Here is a 19,848-nt window from a genome sequence, read left to right on the forward strand (position 1 = left end):
GCATACTTAACGTGAGGGAGAAAGGAAAAGAACACAAAGTCCGATGGTTTCGAGTAAGTAAGATATAAAAGAACGTACCTAATAAATATTCCATGCCTTGAGCCGACTGAATTACTTCTGTGCAAACCGAACTACTACTGATTCCATTTAAGGTATCATTTGCCTTCTTAATGACCTACAAGAAAGGAAATCACATCACCTTATATAACCGGGGAAAGTCATGGCAAATTGATCTACTGTCAGACAACCCAGCTGAAAAGCTGGGCTTCACAGGTAAGGCTAGCTGGCTGAGGTAGGTGTGTGTGTGTGTGTGAGAGAGAGAGAGAGAGAGAGAGACAGACACTATGCTGAAACAGACCTGATGATTCAACTTTAACCTAAAGAACCAATCCTCCAGTTCTCTAGGAGAGAGAAGACAGAGGCTCTCTAGTTTAACTATCTCTGTGACTAAGACAGGGGTGAGACATAGCTTATAAACATGGTGACAGAAGCGGGCACCACTGACAAATGAGCCAGTGTTGGTCTAAGTGGGAGGGAAGCCTCACTGAAGGTACCTGGCTGTCCAGACAGAGTTTCCCCGTGCACAAGGCCATGGAAGTCAGGCCTGCATCAAGCTTCACTGCCCACTAAGATCCACTAAGATCCCAGGAGAAGCGGGAGCCACAGGGGGAAGGCCTTGAGAGGTAGCAACGCAGAAGTGACATACTCACGTCCAGGGCACTGCCCAGGCATCGCTGCCACTCGTACGCGTACCTCTCATTTTCCTGTGGGTTTTACAAAAACAACTGGGTTACACAGGCAAGCCTAGAATCCCGTCTCTATGACTTCTGTCAACTCGAAGAGCCCAGCAGCCTTTCCCTGTCATTAAAACAACTCTAGCGCAAGCAGTTCATCTTTCCGAGCTCTAATGGTTATGTGCGATTACTAATACATCTAACTCCTGAGCACGGAGTCTGGGAGCCCGAGGGAAATGTTCAAAAGCAGCTTCCTGCCGGAAACGTTCCTGCACCTGTGGAGGCGATAACGGCACTAAGCCTTCCTTCAAGCAAGATCCTCACCAACACCTCTCCCATCAGGCTGTGTGCGTGTGTGGGAAGCAGGAGTGGGGAGTGGACAGTTAGGCCTGCTGCATACAGGGGTGAGACAGCGGGAGGGGGGGAGCTGCAGCAATGGAAATGGTCAGATGTACATTCTTCCCTGGGCTTTTTTTTTTTTTCTTTTGAAAGAGTTACAGAGGAAGAAACAGAGACAGAGGGAAAGAGAGAGGGAGAGGGACAGGGAGAGGCAAAGGGAGGGGGAGACAGGAGGAAGGAGGGGGAGGAGGACAGAGAAGCAGGAGGGGGAAGGGAATGGAGAGGGGAGGGGAGGGGAGTGGAGAGTGGAGAGAAGGGAGAGGGGAGAGGAGAGAGGGGGAAAGAAGGGAGAGGGGAGAGGGGGAAAGAGGGAGATGGAGACTGAGAGATTTTCCACCTGCTGGTTCACTTCCCAGATGGCTGCAACAGCCAGGGCTGGACCAGCAGGCTCTTCCGGGTCTCCCATGGGGGTGCAGGGGCCCCAGCACTTGGGCTGTCTTGCTTTCCCAAGCACAGTAGCAGGAGCTGGACTGGAAGCGGAGCTCACAGGGGATGCTGGCACCCCCCGGCCTTTAGAGGTCCGCACACTTACAAAGATGACGAGGACTAAGTGCTCACGGAGCGTTTCCCCAGTGCTTCCCTTCTGCTGAATCTGCATGAAGAATCTCACACTTAGGGTCACTAACCGCCGTGCCTGCGATTCTCCTCAGCCAGGGCCCGCGCTATCACCGCGGTGGGCCATTCCAGCTGGGTGCCCTGGGCCTTTCTGCCCCTCACTCGCCCCTGGCGAAGCTCTCAGTCCGCACATGGAAGCAGCTCACCTCCACCTCGCCTGTCAGGTCCTTGTACTTGTCCCTGATGACGGGCAGAGCCGGCTTCTCACTCAGTGTGTTGGAGCGGTCTCGGAAAGGCTGCTCTGGGGCCGGAGACGGGGAGGAGCGGCTGATTTCCTTGTCGCCGAGGCTCAAACTCCTCTTGTGTGATCCTGGAGAGGTAGAGGCATGGGTGAGACTCGGGGCTTCTTGGCCAAGACAGCCCCTTCCTTACCAGCGCAGGCCCAGGGGCACACGGAAAGGCACAGGCACTCGGGCTGGGAAGCGACATGCTGACTCCTTTCCGTCCTTCTCTCTCGCCTGGCTTCCCTGCTACGTTCTCCCACAATTCTCAGTGCAGAATCACCACAGCCTGGAGGACACAGGGGCCTCTGTGAACGCCAGCCCGCTGGAGTTGTGTGGCTTCTCCAGTCACTAACAGCGGCTTTCTTGCTCAGCGCCTACATGCTCTCAACCCAACTGAAGCTAAAGACCCCCTTCCCCTTCCCTCTGGATGGGGTCAAGCAGACCCTGTGTAAAGTCAATGACTGAAGCAGCTCAGCTGGAGACAGGAAGAGGGGACTACGCAAACCCAGACAGCAGGGCCCATCTGTAATCTGTAGGGGTGCTCTGACTCAGCTCCTGTTGGCTGGCCTCCTACTGCCAGATGTTATGACTTTTGAGAAAAAACTAGAAATCCAAACCATGACATCTTGTGATTTTATTTCACACATCAAGAAAAAATAAAAACAACCAACTTCTAAGTGGGTCAATCGAAACAGACCTGCAGGATGGAGGCAGGTGCACAACCACCAGAGGGCAGCCTGCGGATGAAAGGTGCTGTCTGGAGCCAGGGACCAAAGGCAGAGCTGACTTGCCCACAAGTGGATCAAATTCATTTCTCAGGCTGTTTTAAATAGCACACCTCTAACCAGACAAGCAGCGCAACGGTAGTTGTGTGCCAAGCTTGGGTCTCGTCTACAAGTAGTTGGATTCCACTCAGTCTTAGGGAAAATGTCAGTATGGTTTCTCTTTTACTGACCCCGATTTCACAGGTTGAAAAATCTATTTCCTGCTAGGAAGCCCCATTTCATTCTTGGTAAGGAACATCTAACGTATCAGTGGAAAACCTACTTGAAGCGACTCACCTTGAACAGACAGGTCGAAGGTTGCCAGCTCACTCTTGATCATTTCTTCGCTGGATTTCATTTTGCTTTGTGAAGTGGCTACTAAAAAGTCAAATTTGCTGATTTTGGGCTTTTCACTTTGAAACTCTCCAAAATCGTCTGAACATTCTTTGGGGGCTTCGTAAGAGGCGCTGCTGGAAGCCGGGCTTAGACACGCGGGCTCTTGGCCACGTTCAGCCATGGGCAGGTCCTGTCTTGTGAAATCTTTGTAGTCCCTGCTTTCATAGTCCTTTTGCTCACTGGCCTGAGGAATCACGTCTTGGAAACTGGCGAAAGCTGGGAAGGTGGTGTCAGGAAGAGCACCTTCGCTGGGAAAGGCGGCTGCTTTGGAGAGAGACGTCATGGCGATATTCTCCGAGCTGCCAAAGGAAGTCTCTTTCTTTTGCAGGACGCAGGGGGCTGACGAGGACCCACTTCCTGCTGAGAGGACAAATGGAGAGAATTTTCTGCCCTGAGATGCATCCTCCCTGTCTGACCAGTCACAGCTTGTGAGTGTGCTCACTGCAAAATTGCTACTGTAGCTTCCAAAAGCAGCGTATCTTAAGTCCTCTACATCTGAAAGGGAAATAAGACCCCACAATTAGAGGCAAGCTCACGAGTCACGCAAAACGCCTGGCACATCTGATCAGTTTTAGGCTATGCCGGAGTCATTTAAATTTAGAACTTGGCCCCAAATGGGAGAAGTTGGACTATAAAAATCTGATCTTTAGAAAACCCCCATTTAGCCTTGAGTTGGCATTCATATGTAGTCACAAAGAATCACTGTCTTTGAATATTAAATAACCAAAAAAGATAAGCAGTTCATCTACTAATAGGTGCAGTTTAACCTAAGATTATAGTCATTTAATAAATGGTCTGTTCCTTGATCATTTAAAATGTGTTTAATTTATCTGCTGCCTAAAACACGTCTGTGTCTCAACTTTGTTAGAAAACGTTTCTGTAAAACCTTTATTGGAGGATCAAGCCTATGGTTATAAAGTAACCTGAATATATGTTGTCATGAAAAGGAAAAAAAAAAGAAATGAAAGAGGAGGGACGGTGAGATGTATTATGGGCTTAAAGTTGCATATAGGAAATACATGAAATCTGTTCTCTTTACATAAATAAATTAAAAAAAACCTGTCCAAATGGAATGTACACAGCAACCTGATTAAAGATTGACAGTCTCTCAAAACTAAAGTGACAATGTCTCTGAAGTCTTCACCAATTATTAGGAATTTCTGTTTCAGAAATACAAGATTTTAACGAAGCAGTTACTTACCTAGTTGTTATTTTTGGTCAATTTGGACGTCATACTGTTGTGATGGAGTAGGAGCCAAGAAAAAAATCTAATCTACTTTGGGTCTTAAGGGAAGCACCAAAGGGCTGGGTCCTGCTTAGCTCCTGTTTTTCTTTCAACTCTGTACCCCGCCTCATTTAAAGGGGGCTGTGAGGAGGGGGAACAATAGATGCTGGGGCCCAGACATTTCACAAAGCCTCCTTCCAACAGGTTTACATAACTTCACAGGTACAGACATCGGCTCCTTTATGTAGCTGGACCTGAGCCTGTCCCCACCACCTACAGCCTGTACAACCTTATGACAATCATTTCACACTTCTGAACAGTTCAGGTGGATGTGAACTGTGGTAAGGTGCACAGAAGGCGACCCAGCGAGCGACATGACGCAGCCAGTGTTGGCTCAGAATGGCTGTCACCACCTTCACTTGACATTGAGGGGCCACATTAGGGCCCAGGACAGAATTCTTTCAAAGTGAAATGAAAAAGTACACTCATCGGGTCAGTGGTGTTGCTAGGCGAAGCGTTTCTCGCTTGCTTTCAAAACGCACAGCCAGCTGAGGCTGGGGAAAGCTGGTGGGGCTGGTGTAGCGCGGCTGATAGGCACTTGGAGTCCCTTCGGTCACCGTGTGGGAGGTCGTGACCCTCGGACACAAGGCCGATGCTCCTCGGTTCTGTGACCTACATTCTCAACACCAAGCCAACAGGTGAGCCACCTGGATGCTTGCTGTTGTTTGGCAGCAACACCGCATGGTGCATGTGTATCCGGGACTCCTCACATTTCCACAGAATTACAGCCAGAGAGGGAAAGAGGGAGAGACAGGGAGAAGGAGTCAGGAATCTTCCACCTGCCTAGGTGGCTGCAACAGCCAGTGCTGAGTCAGGCCTAAGCCGGGAGCCAGGAGCTTCATCAGGGTCTCCAACATACATGGGCGGAAGAGGCCCAAATGCTTGGGCCATCTTCCACTGCTTTTCCCAGGCCATACATAGCAGGGAGCTGGATTGGAAGTGGAGCAGCTGGGACTCGAACTGGCACCCAAATGGGATGCCGGTCTTGCAGGCAGTGGCTTTACCCATCATGCCACAGCGCTGGCTCCTCCAAAGGACTTCTAACAGTAAACCCAAGTCTCTCTCTAAGTTTGGCTAGGAAAAGGGCACTCTAGGCCAGCACCGCGGCTCACTAGGCCAATCCTCCACCTGCGGCGCCAGCACACTGGGTTCTAGTCCTGGTAGGGGCGCCGGATTCTTTCCCGGTTGCTCCTCTTCCAGGCCAGCTCTCTGCTGTGGCCAGGGAGTGCAGTGGAGGATGGCCCAGGTGCTTGGGCCCTGCACCCCATGGGAGACCAGGATAAGCACCTGGCTCCTGGCTTCAGATCAGTGCGGTGCGCCAGCCGCAGCGCGCCGGCCGCAGCGGCCATTGGAGGGTGAACCAACGGCAAAGGAAGACCTTTCTCTCTGTCTCTCTCTCTCTCACTGTCCACTCTGCCTGTCAAAAAAAAAAAAAAAAAAAAAAAAAAGGAAAACAGCATCTAAATTAATAATAAAAAATAGACAACATAAGATGGACAAAAAGCCAACCAGTGAAAAACAAGTATCTCTTACAGAACGATGGTGTATTTTACATTTGTAGTACAAATGGTACCGTTCGTATGTGGCTCATTAAACACAAGGGGAAAAAGACTGCGGTGACAACTGTGTGGTTTAGACTGAAGGAAACAAGCCTCGGGCAGGATGCTTGCTTGCTCCTGCTGTCCTCTTTCCTCCCACCGTCTCCAGGGATCAGAAGGTGCCCAGACTCAAATGAGGTGAAGTTCAACTGGGAGGCAGACACGCTGAAACCTAACACCCGTCTTCAAAGAGTACATTCAGAGAACGCTTCATTAATACCGGTATTCTTATTATTAGCCTCTCCCCAAAGGCTCTTTTGGGAAATGACAGAATCTCATCTATTAAAGGGTAGCAATTTTCCTAGAGACCAAAGATAAATTTAATGAAAAAACAGCTCCAGTTCAAATATCGCAACCAAGTTGCTATGGTAATAAAAAGACTTTTGTGAGTGCTTATGCAACTAGAAAAAAACTTCCAACTAGAAATGACTAACATCCTCAGGTATACAGCATTCTAAGCAACAAGTGATCACCCTGGTAGAAGAGCTTTTAAGCATTTTTCTAGCTATACAGGTCTTTAATAAATCTTATTTTTCTTTAAAAATGATACGCATATAACACTTTGCCTTTTGGAACGACTCACAGAAATGACCAAATGAAAGACTAAAAAACTGAATGAAAGGCTTAAAATCAAATAGTTTATACTTAAAAAGAGTAGATGTACAAGATTCACTATTATCAAGCCTCAAATTGAATTTTAGATTTATTCTTATTCATTGGCCACTAAATTCACTAAATTAATTTGAATACATAACTACTAAAACTGACACTACATAAAGACAGAACACTTATGTAACACTTAACTCTCAACTTAGCATTTATAAACAGTATGACTATAGAATCGTATTTCCTGGTGTGATTATTATTGATTTATAAACCATTTTCTAAGAAAAATGTGGTAAATAACAGGTTTAATGAATGTAGATTAAGGCAAGAAAATTCCTCATTCCCCATGTTAACAGTTCTGCATTGTCTAAGCAGTGCAGTTACAAGTACTATTGTGTAACAGTCTTAAGAATATTAAAAATTATGTTAGATTGACAATATAAGTGACAGAAATCCTATGTGGAAAAAAAGATGTGGAACACCCTAGATTTTATTTTGTAATCACTGAAGTTATTATAGATGAGTTTTCAATTTGATAGCTGCACTCTAAAATTGTAAAGGAAAAAGAAATGGAAAATCTGTGCAACAAAATGACCAGAGCAATCACTGCTATATTTCCAATTCTGCTGGAGAACTCCTGGGCTGTGCCAGGTAGAGTTGAAATTGCACACAGATAATATGCCAAATTGTGTGCTTTAATACATGTATTTGTTTGCAACCAGGAATGTCCTATTACAGAGGCCAAAGGAATAAACTACCCAATCTGCTTTCATCATGGTTCTCAAAGCAAGACATGGATTTCTTGCTTGTGCTGGCAAGTAACCCTATCAGTCTCTTTCATAACCTCTATTCAATTCCCTTTTGAATGGCTGCTGCACATGAAAACACAGAAGGCCAGATCCATTCCTGTGGCCTGGCTCTACAGCTGCAAGCATGTGGCCAGGTGATTAAGAGTTCTGCAGGTTTCTGAGAAAGGAGTTTGGAGTCAGAAGGAGACAGATGTGCAAATTTCACTATTCTCAAGTGTTTTATATAGCAATTCAAATATTCACTGGACTAGGGAAGACACATCTTTTAACTTCCAATACTGGGGCCAGCGCTGTGGTGCAGCAGGTTAAAGCCTTAGCCTGCAGCGCTGGCATCCCATATGGGCACCGGTTCTAGCCCCGGCTGCTTCTCTTCTGATCTAGCTCTTTGCTATGGCCTGGGATAGCAGTAGAAGATGGCCCAAGTCCTTGGGCCTCTGCATCCATGTGGGAGACCCGGAAGAAGCTCCTGGTTCCTGGCTTCAGATCAGCGCAGCTCCTGCTGTTGTGGCCATCTGGGGAGTGAACCAGCAGATGGAAGACCTCTCTCTCTGTCTTTACCTCTCTCTGTATCTCTTTCAAATAAATTAAATCTTAAAAAAAAAAAAAAAAAAAAAAAAAAAAAAAAAAAAACCTTCCAATATTGATCTAATGCAGTCTTCTTTTACCAAAGCAAACACAAACTATTTGTACATTTCATTTTCTCTCCAACCTTGACCCTGTTCTACCTTAGACCCTATTATTCTACCTTGCATTTATCCATGAGCTCAGTTATATTCTTTTAAAAGAAAAAAGATTTGTTTGAAAGGTAGGGTGACAGGGAGAGACAGAGATCATCTCCCAAATGACCACAATAGCTAGGTCTCCCACGTGGATGGCAAGAACTCAAGTACTTGGGTCCTCATCTGCTACCTCCCAGGCACATGAGCTGGAAGCCAGACTGACAGTACAGAGTAGTCAGGACAAAAAAAAGCAAGCACTCTGATATGGAGATGCACCTGTTTCAAGGGGCAGCTTAACCTGCTATACTTTTCATTATTATTATATTCTAAAATCGGGGACATATTTTCCAAGTTTGTTTTACTCTTACCACTAACTTTCTTTGGGCCTTCTAAATTTTTTCTTAAAACAGTGAGTCCAGGAGCTGGCAATGTGGCACAGCAGGTTAAGCTGCCACCTGTAACACCAGCATCCCATATGGGCAACAGTTTGAGTTCCAGCTGCTCCACTTCCAGTCTAGCTCATTGATAGTGCACCTGGAAAAGCAGCTGAAGATGGTCCAAGTGCTTGGGCCCCTGCACCCATGTGGGAGACCTGGATGGAGTTCCTGGCTCCTGGCTTCAGCTTTGGCCCAGTCCCGGCTGTTGCAGCCATTTGGAGAGTGAACCAGGGGATGCCAAGACCTCTCCCACTCTCTATGTCTCTCCCTAACTCTGCCTTTCAAATAAATATATCTTTTAAAAACACAAAACAATGTGCATTCCCTAAAGCTGTTTTAAGAACTTGCAAGAGGACACAGGGCCACATCCTCACAGGTCCTGAAGCGGGAAGGGTGCTTGCTCTGCAGTTAGAGTGTGGCCCTGGGGCTGGCGCTGTGGCGTAGCAGGTTAAGAGTGCAGCGTCTAACTGCGGTCTCAGGTCTACCTCAGTCCTGAAGACCCCCGGTACTAACACTCAACACTTCCCATCACACACACTACCTGGCACTTCTTGGGCACACAAATCCTTACCACCACGTGGTGATGTCAGTTCCTAACTGGATACCTCGGCTCTCTGTCCCTCCTTGCTCACCCCCCACTCTCTGCTGCTCTTCCTCACCTTGCCGCTCTTCATCACAGGTCAACTCCTAGTACAGACACCTCTCTACAATAAAAGCCACTCTCTGCATATTTTTTCTGTTATATGAGGTAGTATTAAGGCTTATACTTTAAAAGAAATTATTTAAAGTTAAGGGAAGGTGTCTGGCCTAGTGGTTAAGACAGTGCTTGCTCTCTCTCCTGCTGGTGTTTGGGTTTGAGTCCTGGCCTGGCTCCCATGATCAGTTTCCTGCTAATGTGCCCCTTGAGAGGCAGCAGGTGATGGTTCAAGTAGCTGAGCCCCTGCACCCCCATGGGAGACCTGGATTGAGTTCCAGGTTCCCTGGCTCCAGCCTCAGCTGTTGGAGGCATCTGGGGTAGTGAACCTGCAGCCGGGAGCATTGTGTCTCTATCTGCCTCTCAAATAAATAAAGCAAAATGTAAAGTTAGATTTTAATCTCATGCCACATTAAAAACATAGCAGTGAATTCTAAGGGGAAAAGAATAAAATGTACCAAGATTGTCTTAGGAGACAGGTATTTGAGGAGACAAAACAAACAAAGGGCAGGAACCATCTAGTCTCAAAAGGAACTACTGCTTTCAACTTGACACCAGCCAAGAATTTCTTTGGTCTTTTGGTCTAACCCTGAAAAAGTACAAATTACACACATCCCCACACTTTGAAAATCTGCCAAAGAATTATTTATTAACACAGGACTTACAGATCACAAAAGAGAGTGGTACAGAGAGCTGGGGGGGGGGGAGTCACCAGTGAGCATGCAGATCAGTGTTTGCGCAGGGTTATACGAAAGCAAGTTTGAAAAGGCACACTCACAGAGAAAGTGTCAATGGTGGAAAAAAAAAAAGACATCAGAAAAGCAGCCCCCAAAAGGCGCTGATTAAAATACAAATAATTTCAATGTCAAAGAAGAGCTACTGTACAAGTAGGCAGGGAGCTACAGAAGTCTTTCTAACCCTTTGAGAATGTCACAAAAGAGCGAACGCTCTTGCTGCCAACAAAACCAGAGGATCTTCATGACTGTGCACAGAGAAGCCTCAGTGCCATACAGGTAAAATATAGAGGGGGGGAAAGCAGCCTTGTTGAAATTATATGCAGCAAGGGCTCAAAGGGTTAAATGTAGTAATATGCAGAGAAATCAGGCAACGTTATTAGTATTATCTACCTTCCATACAAAGAATTACAGCAAGAGTTAAAAGAGACAGTATCCCCTTTAGAGTTAAGTTAGGGTTTCTAAATAGGACTAAGGTCAACAGACAGCTCTTTCTTATTTCTCCAACAAGATGTACCTTTAACCCTCACACCAGGAAAGCAAGAAATACTGTGGTGAACAGGAGGCTAAAATAAAACCAGGTTGCACCGAAGAGGTCCCTGCCACTGCGCGTGTCTAACACCGTTAGACGTCTGTAACACTGGCTAGCTCACGGGTCCCACGCCAACCCCTTTAACAACCGCTCTAAGGGGATACTGCTCCTTTATGACAGAGGGTTACAGATCACTGGGAGCAACAGTCTGCTGTTAGGAACAGCCTCCTGCTGAAGAGAGTGGCTTGAACATTACAGGTTCCAAGCTAGGAATGTTGCAAACATACGTCGAAGAACATGAGCATAGATTATTTAACAGGTCAATCTGAACAAGATCAGTCAAAAAAAAAAAAAAAAAATCAACCTCCCCTCCCCAAATAAAATGCAAGAAACAAAAAAAAAAAAAAAAAAAAAAAAAAGAAAAGAAAAGAAAAGAAAGAAAGAAAGAAAAAGATACCCCCTAACATCCCCCACAACCCGGATTAGACTTATCTCATACAGACATCTAGTTTGGCACTGTGAAAGAATATAGATTCATTTTCAGAAAAATAGCTTCTAATAACTTCAGAGTCTAAAAGGCTAGTATACATGTTATGAGATTTTTAAATAAAAATTGAATATTGTTCAGAAAACAGAGCACTTTGCAATCAACTACTGTGGCTCAAGCAGTCCATCCAAAAAAGAAAACCAAAACCACTTTATCGAGCAAACAGCAATGCCAAATATATAAACATTTTTGAGGAAAAGTGAAGAAAAAGAGAAAGTAGACAGTCAAGGGCATGAGGAGTTCTCCAGACAGCCCTCTGTGCTTAGAATATCTCTTAGCAAGTAGCAGCATGAAACAGGTGCATCTACTGGCTTGCTCCTAATTCAGCAGCCTGTTCAACAATTCTGCTAACATTAATAACTAAAGGATGCGCACAGGCCAGCATTGTGGTAAAGTGGTTTAAGCCGCCACCTGCGACATCAGCATCCTATTATGAGTGTCAGTTTGAGTCCTAGCTGCTCCACTTCTGATCTAGCTCCTTGCTAATGCTCCTGGGAAAGCAGTGGAAGATGACCAAAGTGCTTGGGCTCCTGCACTCATATAAGAGACCCAGATGGAGTTCCAGGATCCTAGCTATGGCCTGGCCCAGCCCTGGCCATTGCAGCCATCAGAGGAGTGAACCAGTGGATGGAAGATCCCTCTCTGTCTCTTCCTCTCTACCTTTCAAACAAATAAATCTTTAAATAAATAAATAATGCATGCAATTGTCTTCTGATTTACCAATTTGATATATGCAAAAGTATTTTATAATTTCTGTCTGAACCTGTAAACTTCAAAGTGTCTTACGTGTCCCTTGAGTTAAAAAAAAAAAAACCAACCTTCATATGCATGATACGTTTCCCAGAATAATACAGTAATACTGAGATAGTCTTCATTATTAAAGGCCACAAAATAGGTTTATCTTTCTATATACATATCAAAAACAAAACAAAAACTAGGACACTTGGGAATCTAGTTTTTATGACAGGAAGCTGGACTAGAGAACAAACTGCTACGCGTATACCCACACAGAATTTAAAGAGGGCTCCCTCATAAGATGCTGGCTAACATCTCATCAGGAAGTTAGTCCTCACCCTTATCCTAGCATCTACAGATTTCTCAAAACTTCCTACTTCCAGGAAGAGAGTTAACACTGAACACAGTGTGCCCGGGGCCTGCTGCCGCAGAGGGCCTCTGTCCTGCAGATCCTGACTCAGGACGCCTCTCATTGGCTTTTCCCTCTTCTGCTCTCGGAGGTATTGGCAAACTGCGGGGCAACTGCTTAAACATTTCTACTTTCTTGGCTTATCAAGACTTGGTTTCTGTAAACGAAATAGAATACCATATTGGCAGCTGCTAAATATATCCATGGGAAGAAAAAAGGAGAAACACTGATTCCACTCGCAGAAATGAAGCAACACTGCTGACTCTGCAAGTCTTTCTAAGATGTCTGGCAATGTAGGGTTAATTTAACAGTGGGTTCTTACGTGCCTCTAACACCAAGTTGGTGCTGGACTTCAGAAATAAAAATATCAGCCATCCAATCTGAATTCCATAGTAGTATCTCCATGGAATCTATCTAGCTGGGTAGCCACAGAATCCAATTTAGCACTGCTTTAAGGAGACTGGCTAATTCTGAGAAATTTGTAAAGCTAACAGGCCAGAGCCCCTTTCTTATGCAGAGCCACACCCACCGAACAATGTCTGAACTCTCCATCAGCATCACCAGAGCAATCGCACCAATTCCTCACCTGCAGCAGGAGGATGCTGGCCACTAACTGTGGGTAAATCCAAAGAGCTATCAGACATGACATGCTTAAGATCTCCTCCTACATCAGCCAGTTTCATGTCAAATTGAACAGACAGCGCATCTTCAGAGTCCTCCTTGCCAACACTGCTGCCACCAATGGATGGGAGATCCAAGGACTTCACCGACGCAGAATCCTCTTTGGTGTGTCTGAAAGCCACTGCTTTCTCTCCGAGGGATTTGTCCGAGTTCATGGAAGAAAATTTACTGGAGTGGAAGTCAGCAAAATCATCGTCACTCCTTCCTGAAGGAGTGTTATCTTTCAGTTCATCGACACCCAGGCCGGATCCTTCTAGAGAGAGCTGTTTGAAGACATCGTACTTGGTAGACGCAGGAGCTGAGCTCTGCCCACCCTTGATGGTGCTGCCTGAGTTGCTGGTTAGGGAAGCCGGACTGGCTTCCTCCTTCAGGGCATCGTATTTGTCCTCTGCCTTCCGCTCCGATGAAATCGAGCTATTACCGAAAGCCATAAAATCTGCAAAGTCATCCTGCTCGCCAACAGATGCTGGACTAGAATATTCCCCAAAAAGGTTGAATTCTCCAAAATCATCAGCCAAGCTAGAAGTTTTAGTTGATGCCAACGCCGTTGTAGCTGCAGCAGAACCTGCTGGCTGTGGTCGTGCCGAAACGGATTTTGATGCGCTAAAGGCAGCTGAAAAAGACAACGGATTCTCGCTGCTGCAATTAACCGAGGAAAACATGTCTAGGTCTGCTAAGTTCAGAGGGGTTTTCACTTGAGTTTGCTGCTTCTGCGGGATAGCTCCCGTGGGGAAGGCTGCTGGGAAAGCCTTGTCTCTTGTTGGTGGCTCTAGTGGTGACACACTGTCGGCTGTTTTAAAATCGGTGAACCCATCATCAGCCCCTGAAGATCTGAATTCTGCAAAGTTTTCTCCTGGAAGACAAAAACACGACTGTATAAAGCAGAACGTTGAACAGAAAACTGCATAACTCAGAGCATGGTAAATTACAACAATTCTTTTATAGACTTCATACCACTGGCTTGACGTTTCTTAATCAGTTTAAATCTTACCAAACTATGCTGAAGTCCTGTGAAATGGAAATCAATAAAAAAATCACACTGAGAGTACCTAGTGGTACTTTTTTTTTTTTAAGATACATTTTTATTTATTTGAAAGGCAGAGTTGGAGGGAGGGAGAGGCAGAGAGAGCTTCCATCCACTGGCTCATTCCCCAGATGGCCGCAACAGCTGGGGCTGTGCCAGACCGAAATCAGGAGCCTGGAGGTTCTTCCAGGTCTCCCAAGTGGGTGAAGGGGCCCAAGCACTTGGACCATCTTTAGCTGCTTCCCCAGGCACATTAGCAGGGAACTGGATCAGAAGTGGAGCAGCTGGGTTTTGAACCAGTGACAATATGGGATGCTGGTATTAAAGGTAGCAGCACTACACACCATGCCACAGCATCAGTCTTTTTTTTTATGAAGGACAAATGCAAATGTGTAGTTTGTGATTTACCTTTTTTTTATAGATTTTTTTTTCTTGACAGGCAGAGTGGACAGTGAGAGAGAGAGAGAGAGAGAGAGAGAGAGAGAGAGAAGGCCTTCCTTTGCCGTTGGTTCACCCTCCAATGGCTGCCGCGCCCGGCGCACTGCGGCCGGCGCACCACGCTGATCCGATGGCAGGAACCAGGTACTTATCCTGGTCTCCCATGGGGTGCAGGGCCCAAGCACTTGGGCCATCCTCCACTGCACTCCCTGGCCACAGCAGAGAGCTGGCCTGGAAGAGGGGCAACCGGGACAGAATCCGGCGCCCCAACCAGGACTAGGACCCAGTGTGCCGGCGCCGCAAGGCGGAGGATTAGCCTAGTGAGCCACGGTGCCGGCCTTTTTTTATAGATTTTAAAAGATTTTTTTAAAAAGATTTTATATGAGAGGTAGAGTTACAGAGACAGGGAGAGACAGTGAGAAAGGACTTTCCTTTGCTGGTTCATTCCCCAAATGGCTGCAACTGCTGGAGCTGAGCCAATCTGAAAACAGGAGCCAGAAGATTCTTCTGGGTCTCCCACATGGGTGCAGTGGCCCAAACACTTAGGCCATTTTCTTCTGCTTTCCCAGGCCACAGCAGTGAGCTGGATCAGAAGAGGAGCAGCCAGTACTTGAACCAGCGCCCACATGCGATGCCGGTGCTGCAGGCCAGGACTTTAACTCACTGCGCCACAGCACTGGGCCCATGATACCAATTTTCATTAGCTTGTGCTGCTGGTGCCAGTACTCTCCCCTAGAGCCCCAGCCTTCTGTCAGCAGCAGGACCAGCCTCAAGGCCTTTTCCTCCTATGGCTAGCAGAGCTGAGTAAGAGCAGGTGCTGGAGGTTTCCTGAGAGAGATCTATTAAAACAGTGGCCCTTTAAAAATAAAACATGCTACATGATTAAAAAAAAAATCAGAAGATACCAGTGAGGTACTGTAAATCCTGCAGGTAACATTCAGAAGGCACAATACTGTGTTCAACCATACACTTTAAGAATATCATTAGATAATATGTGACCTTGCTGAAGTATATGGAGGCCTTAATTTGGAAGGCAACTTTGATGAAACATTTTTGAGAAACTATGTACTTACTTGCAAAGCATTCTGGCCAAGGGCACTGCCCTTCTCCATAGAAGCTGGCTCTCAGAGAAAAAAGATCTGTGAGCACCAGGGCTTTTCTTGAAACTGGCCCCAACACCATACTGAAGGGCAGTCATTTTTATTTATTAAAATTCAGAGATTTGAAGAAATGCAAACTCTATTATTTAAAGTTTCAGAGGATCTGTGTTCATAGCCGCTGCCTACGCCGCCACTGTCATTCCCTAATGCCAGCACCACCTCTGGCTCACTGGACTCCAGCTGGAGGAGAAGGGAGGTAAGTAAGGAGGTCTTGAAGCCAGGGCTCAAACAAAGCAGACTGCTCCCAAATCACTGGGGAAAAGCACCCAGGAAGCAACTGGCCACATAAGCCGCTCGAAAGAGTGCGCCCTCTACTGGAGGGCGAAGAAAACTCGCTGTTACAGGCCTGGCACTGAGGCACTTGGTGAAATTAGAAGTTATCAGAAGTCCACTGAGCTTCTGATGTGCAAACTCCCCTCCCACCGTCTGGTGCAAGAGATTGCTCAGGACTTCAAAACAGATCTGTGCTTCCAGAGTGCAGCTACTGGCGCTTTGCAGGAGGCAAGTGAGGCCTATCTGGTTGGCCTTTTTGAAGACATCAACCTGTGTGCTATCCATGCCAAACGTGCAACAATTATCCCGAAAGAGACCCTGCTAGCACACCACATACGTGGAGAATGTGCTTAAGAATCCACTATGACAGGAAACATTTCATTCTCAAAAACATCTTTTTCTTCTTGCTGTTATTAGTAGTTCTGAATGACAGATATTTTTTTCCCATGCAGTCAAAAGGTATCTAAGTATATGACTGCGAGTGGAAAAATAGGGGACAGAAATCAGGTATTGGCAGTTTTTCCATTTTAATTTGTGTGTAGATTTTTAATATAAATAAAGGGTTGTAAAGCATTAATGCAAGCCAAAATGTTTCAGTGAACAAGTTTCAGCAGTTTAACTTTATAACAATTATAAATAATCCTGTTAAATTTTTCTGGACAATACCAGCATTTGGATTTTTTAAAAACAAGTAATTTTTTTTTTGTTTTGTTTTGTTTTTTTTTTTTTTGGACAGGCAGAGTGGACAGTGAGAGAGACAGACAGAGAGAAAGGTCTTCCTTTGCCGTTGGTTCACCCTCCAATGGCCGCCGCGGCCGGCGGGCTACGGCCGGCGCACCGCGCTGATCCGATGGCAGGAGCCAGGAGCCAGGTGCTTTTCCTGGTCTCCCATGGGGTGCAGGGCCCAAGCACCTGGGCCATCCTCCGCTGCACTCCCTGGCCACAGCAGAGGGCTGGCCTGGAAGAGGGGCAACCGGGACAGAATCCGGCGCCCCGACCGGGACTAGAACCCGGTGTGCCGGCGCCGCTAGGCGGAGGATTAGCCTAGTGAGCCGCGGCGCCGGCCAAAAACAAGTAATTTTCTTATTGACAGCAAGTAAATGGTGTTTATAGCATTTGTATCATCAGTAGATTCCATCCGTTCAGTATACTTTCTAATTGAGTTGTTTGTCATACATGTTTTTAATGTTGTCTTCTGCGCTGCTCCTGTAAGCTTGCTATTAAAATACATTAAAGCTCCTGGCTTCAGATTGCCTCAGCTCTGGAGGATACGGCCACATGAGGAGTGAACCAGTGGATGGAAGATCTCTCTCTCTCTCTCTCTCTCTCTGCCTCTCCTCTGTGTAACTCTGACTTTCAAATAAATAAATAAATCTTAAAAAAATAAAAAAACATTAAGCTATTAAAGTTTTAGAGGATATGATTTAGACTTCGGTTGATATTGTACTATTCTGGGGAGGAGATTACTGATAGAATTTATGTTTATTTTTTGGCTAAAGGAAACGGGTATTAATGCTCTTCTCAAAATAATTAAATCAACTTGGTCAAGATACTGATACAAAATCTAGGTCCATAACAGCTTTTCCATTCTTTATTATCATAGTAATATTATTACTCACAGGTATGATGTTAGACTGTAAACAGCTCAATTTTCTAATAGTGCCTGAAGGGCTACAATTAACATCCATTAGGCTATACTAGGTAATGCCAAGCAGAGATAAGCCAAATATAAATACAGCTATACCAATCAATATCATTTGTTAGTTAAAAAAATGACTACCATTTTTGATGGTTTCTAATTTCCTCACCCATTTTCTAAATCTGATTTTTCCCTAAAAATGACATATAGAAGCAAATAAACCATAAAAATGCATTTAAAACTGAAATCTAAATTCTTGAAGTTAGCATATAAAAGAATTGCAGGTTTATTTAAGTTTTAAAAGACTATTTCTTTGAAAAGCAGAGTTACAGAAAAACAGAGGCAGAAAGAGAGAGAGAGAGAGAGAGATCTTCCATCTACTGATCCTCTTCCCAAATGGTTCCAACAACCAGGACTGAGCCAGGCCAAAGCCAGGAGCCAAGATCTTCTTCCTGGTCTCCCACGTGGGTGCAGGAGCCTAAGCACTTGATTCATCCTCCGCCACTTTCCCAGGCACATTAGCAGGGAGCTGGATAGGAAGTGAAGCAGCCGGACTCAAATCGGCGCCCATAATAGATGCTATCATTGTAGGTGGCAGGTTACCCACCTTGCCACAGTGCTGACCCCAGTAATGCAGGTTTTAAATATAGTGCCCCTGGAATATGTTATATGATACATACTTTAATATGTCAGATGAAAAAAAAAACACACAGAAAACAGAAACTTATTTTTCATCCTGAGATCTCAACCAATTCAGCAGCCAAACTTATCAACAGAGAGAACTCTACCTAGTAGGGAAATTTTAAAGAACACATTCAAATTTTCTGTAGTTTTAAAGACATGCCCCTAATGAAAAATAAAGTCAATTTCACAAACTGATGGGAAAAGCAGATGGAAGACTTTTTTTAAAAATCACCTTGGTACTTTAGACAAGTATAATCACTGATTGTATTATTTCTGGAAGTAAAAAGGCAGTAAGTAGCCAAGTTTATTGCAGCCTGAATTTTTGATGTGCTGCTTTGAAATATCTGTGAAATTGACATGTTTCACTTTTTAACTTAAAAAGAAATCACCACAGCAAACTAAACTTACTGATGAACTGTAAAGTTTTCCATTAGAAATGTAAGCTGCACAAATAAAAATGGGTAGGTTTGCAAGTTCAAAAGCAAAGGAAGCTTTTTGACAAAGTAGCTGTAGTCTTTGGAAACTTCCATAACACAAGGCATACTAAGCATATTCACTGGCAGCTTCTTAGTTAATTTCTAAATATTCCTAAGTTTCCCTCTCTGTCACTGTTTAGGTCCTAAAATCTCAAAAGAGACCCTTTCTGCTGTAACTTCCGTAAGAATCATCATTCTCTCTATAGAATGCTCCTTCCATCACCTTTAAGTTCTGCTTTGAACTATAAAGGTAGAAAAAGCAAATAATAAACTGTCATTAAGGAATCTCAGAAACCTATAGCTCTAAACACAATGTTAGATTCTTCAAAGAACAGGTCATCAAAGGAGGTACCTTTCTCTGAAGAGAGGAGAGAACTTCCACTTTGACTACGACCTTGTCTAAATACGATCAGAGTCAGAGAACTCAAAAGGCCTCCATGGCCTTGGCAACTCATGACAAGAGTCTAGGGTGACTACTGACGCCATAAACAAGAGTGTCAATTTGTTAAGTCAACAACAGGAGAGGAGTCACTGTGCACTTACTCCTCATGTAGGATCTCTGTCCTAAATGTGCTGTACATTGTGATTTAATGCTATAACTAGTACTCAAACAGTATTTTTCACTTTGTGTTTCTGCGTGGGAGCAAACTGTTGAAAGCTTTACTTAATATATGCTAAATTGATCTTCTGTATATAAAGATAATTGAAAATGAATCTTGATGTGAATGGAAGGGGAGAGGGAGCGGGAGAAGGGAGAGTTGCGGGTGGGAGGGAAGTTATGGGGGGGAAAAAGCCACTGTAACCCATAAGCTGTACTTTGGAAATTTATATTCATTAAATAAAAGTTGTTGTTTTTTTTTCTAAAGATTCTTCAAAATTTCCAAGATAGTTTGATGAGGTCAAGCCAGCGTCATTATAATGAGAGTATAAAAAATGTCTCCCACCATTTAGCAGAACAGAAGCTACTCTCCTGGGGCTGGCGCTGTGTGAGTTAAGCTGCTGCTTGTCAACGGGAACCCTGCAACTGAGCACCACAGCTGCAGTCCTGTCTGCTCCACTTCCCATTTAGCTCCCTGATAATGCACCTGGGAAGGCAGCGCGAAGTGGGCCCTGTACACACGTGGGAGACCTGGGTGGAATTCCAGGTACCTGGCTTTGGCCTGGCCCAACTCAGGTCATTGCAGTCATTCAGGGAGTGAACCAGCAAATGGACCATCCTTCTCTCTGTCATTCTGT

The 19,848-nt window shown here is 45.1% G+C and overlaps 1 protein-coding gene across 30 annotated transcripts in view; it reads right to left on the bottom strand.

Moving 5' to 3' along the window:
- SYNRG (synergin gamma) overlaps positions 1-19,848 on the bottom strand; it is an 89,493-nt gene that overhangs the window by 16,503 nt on the left and 53,142 nt on the right. For 26 of the 30 annotated variants that reach the window (XM_070061044.1, XM_070061036.1, XM_070061043.1 and 23 more), the window contains 5 exons: positions 12,824-13,771; positions 3,034-3,627; positions 1,895-2,058; positions 711-764; positions 79-175 (listed from right to left, as the gene is read on the bottom strand). In XM_070061044.1, the coding sequence (XP_069917145.1) occupies positions 79-175; positions 711-764; positions 1,895-2,058; positions 3,034-3,627; positions 12,824-13,771 (1,857 nt within the window). The remainder of the gene's footprint in view (positions 1-78; positions 176-710; positions 765-1,894; positions 2,059-3,033; positions 3,628-12,823; positions 13,772-19,848) is intronic. The other 4 variants (XM_070061040.1, XM_051824677.2, XM_017349042.3 and 1 more) reach the window with 1 other exon arrangement.

This window comes from Oryctolagus cuniculus, chromosome 17 (assembly GCF_964237555.1).
Source record: "Oryctolagus cuniculus chromosome 17, mOryCun1.1, whole genome shotgun sequence".
Classification (NCBI taxonomy): Eukaryota; Metazoa; Chordata; class Mammalia; order Lagomorpha; family Leporidae; genus Oryctolagus; species Oryctolagus cuniculus.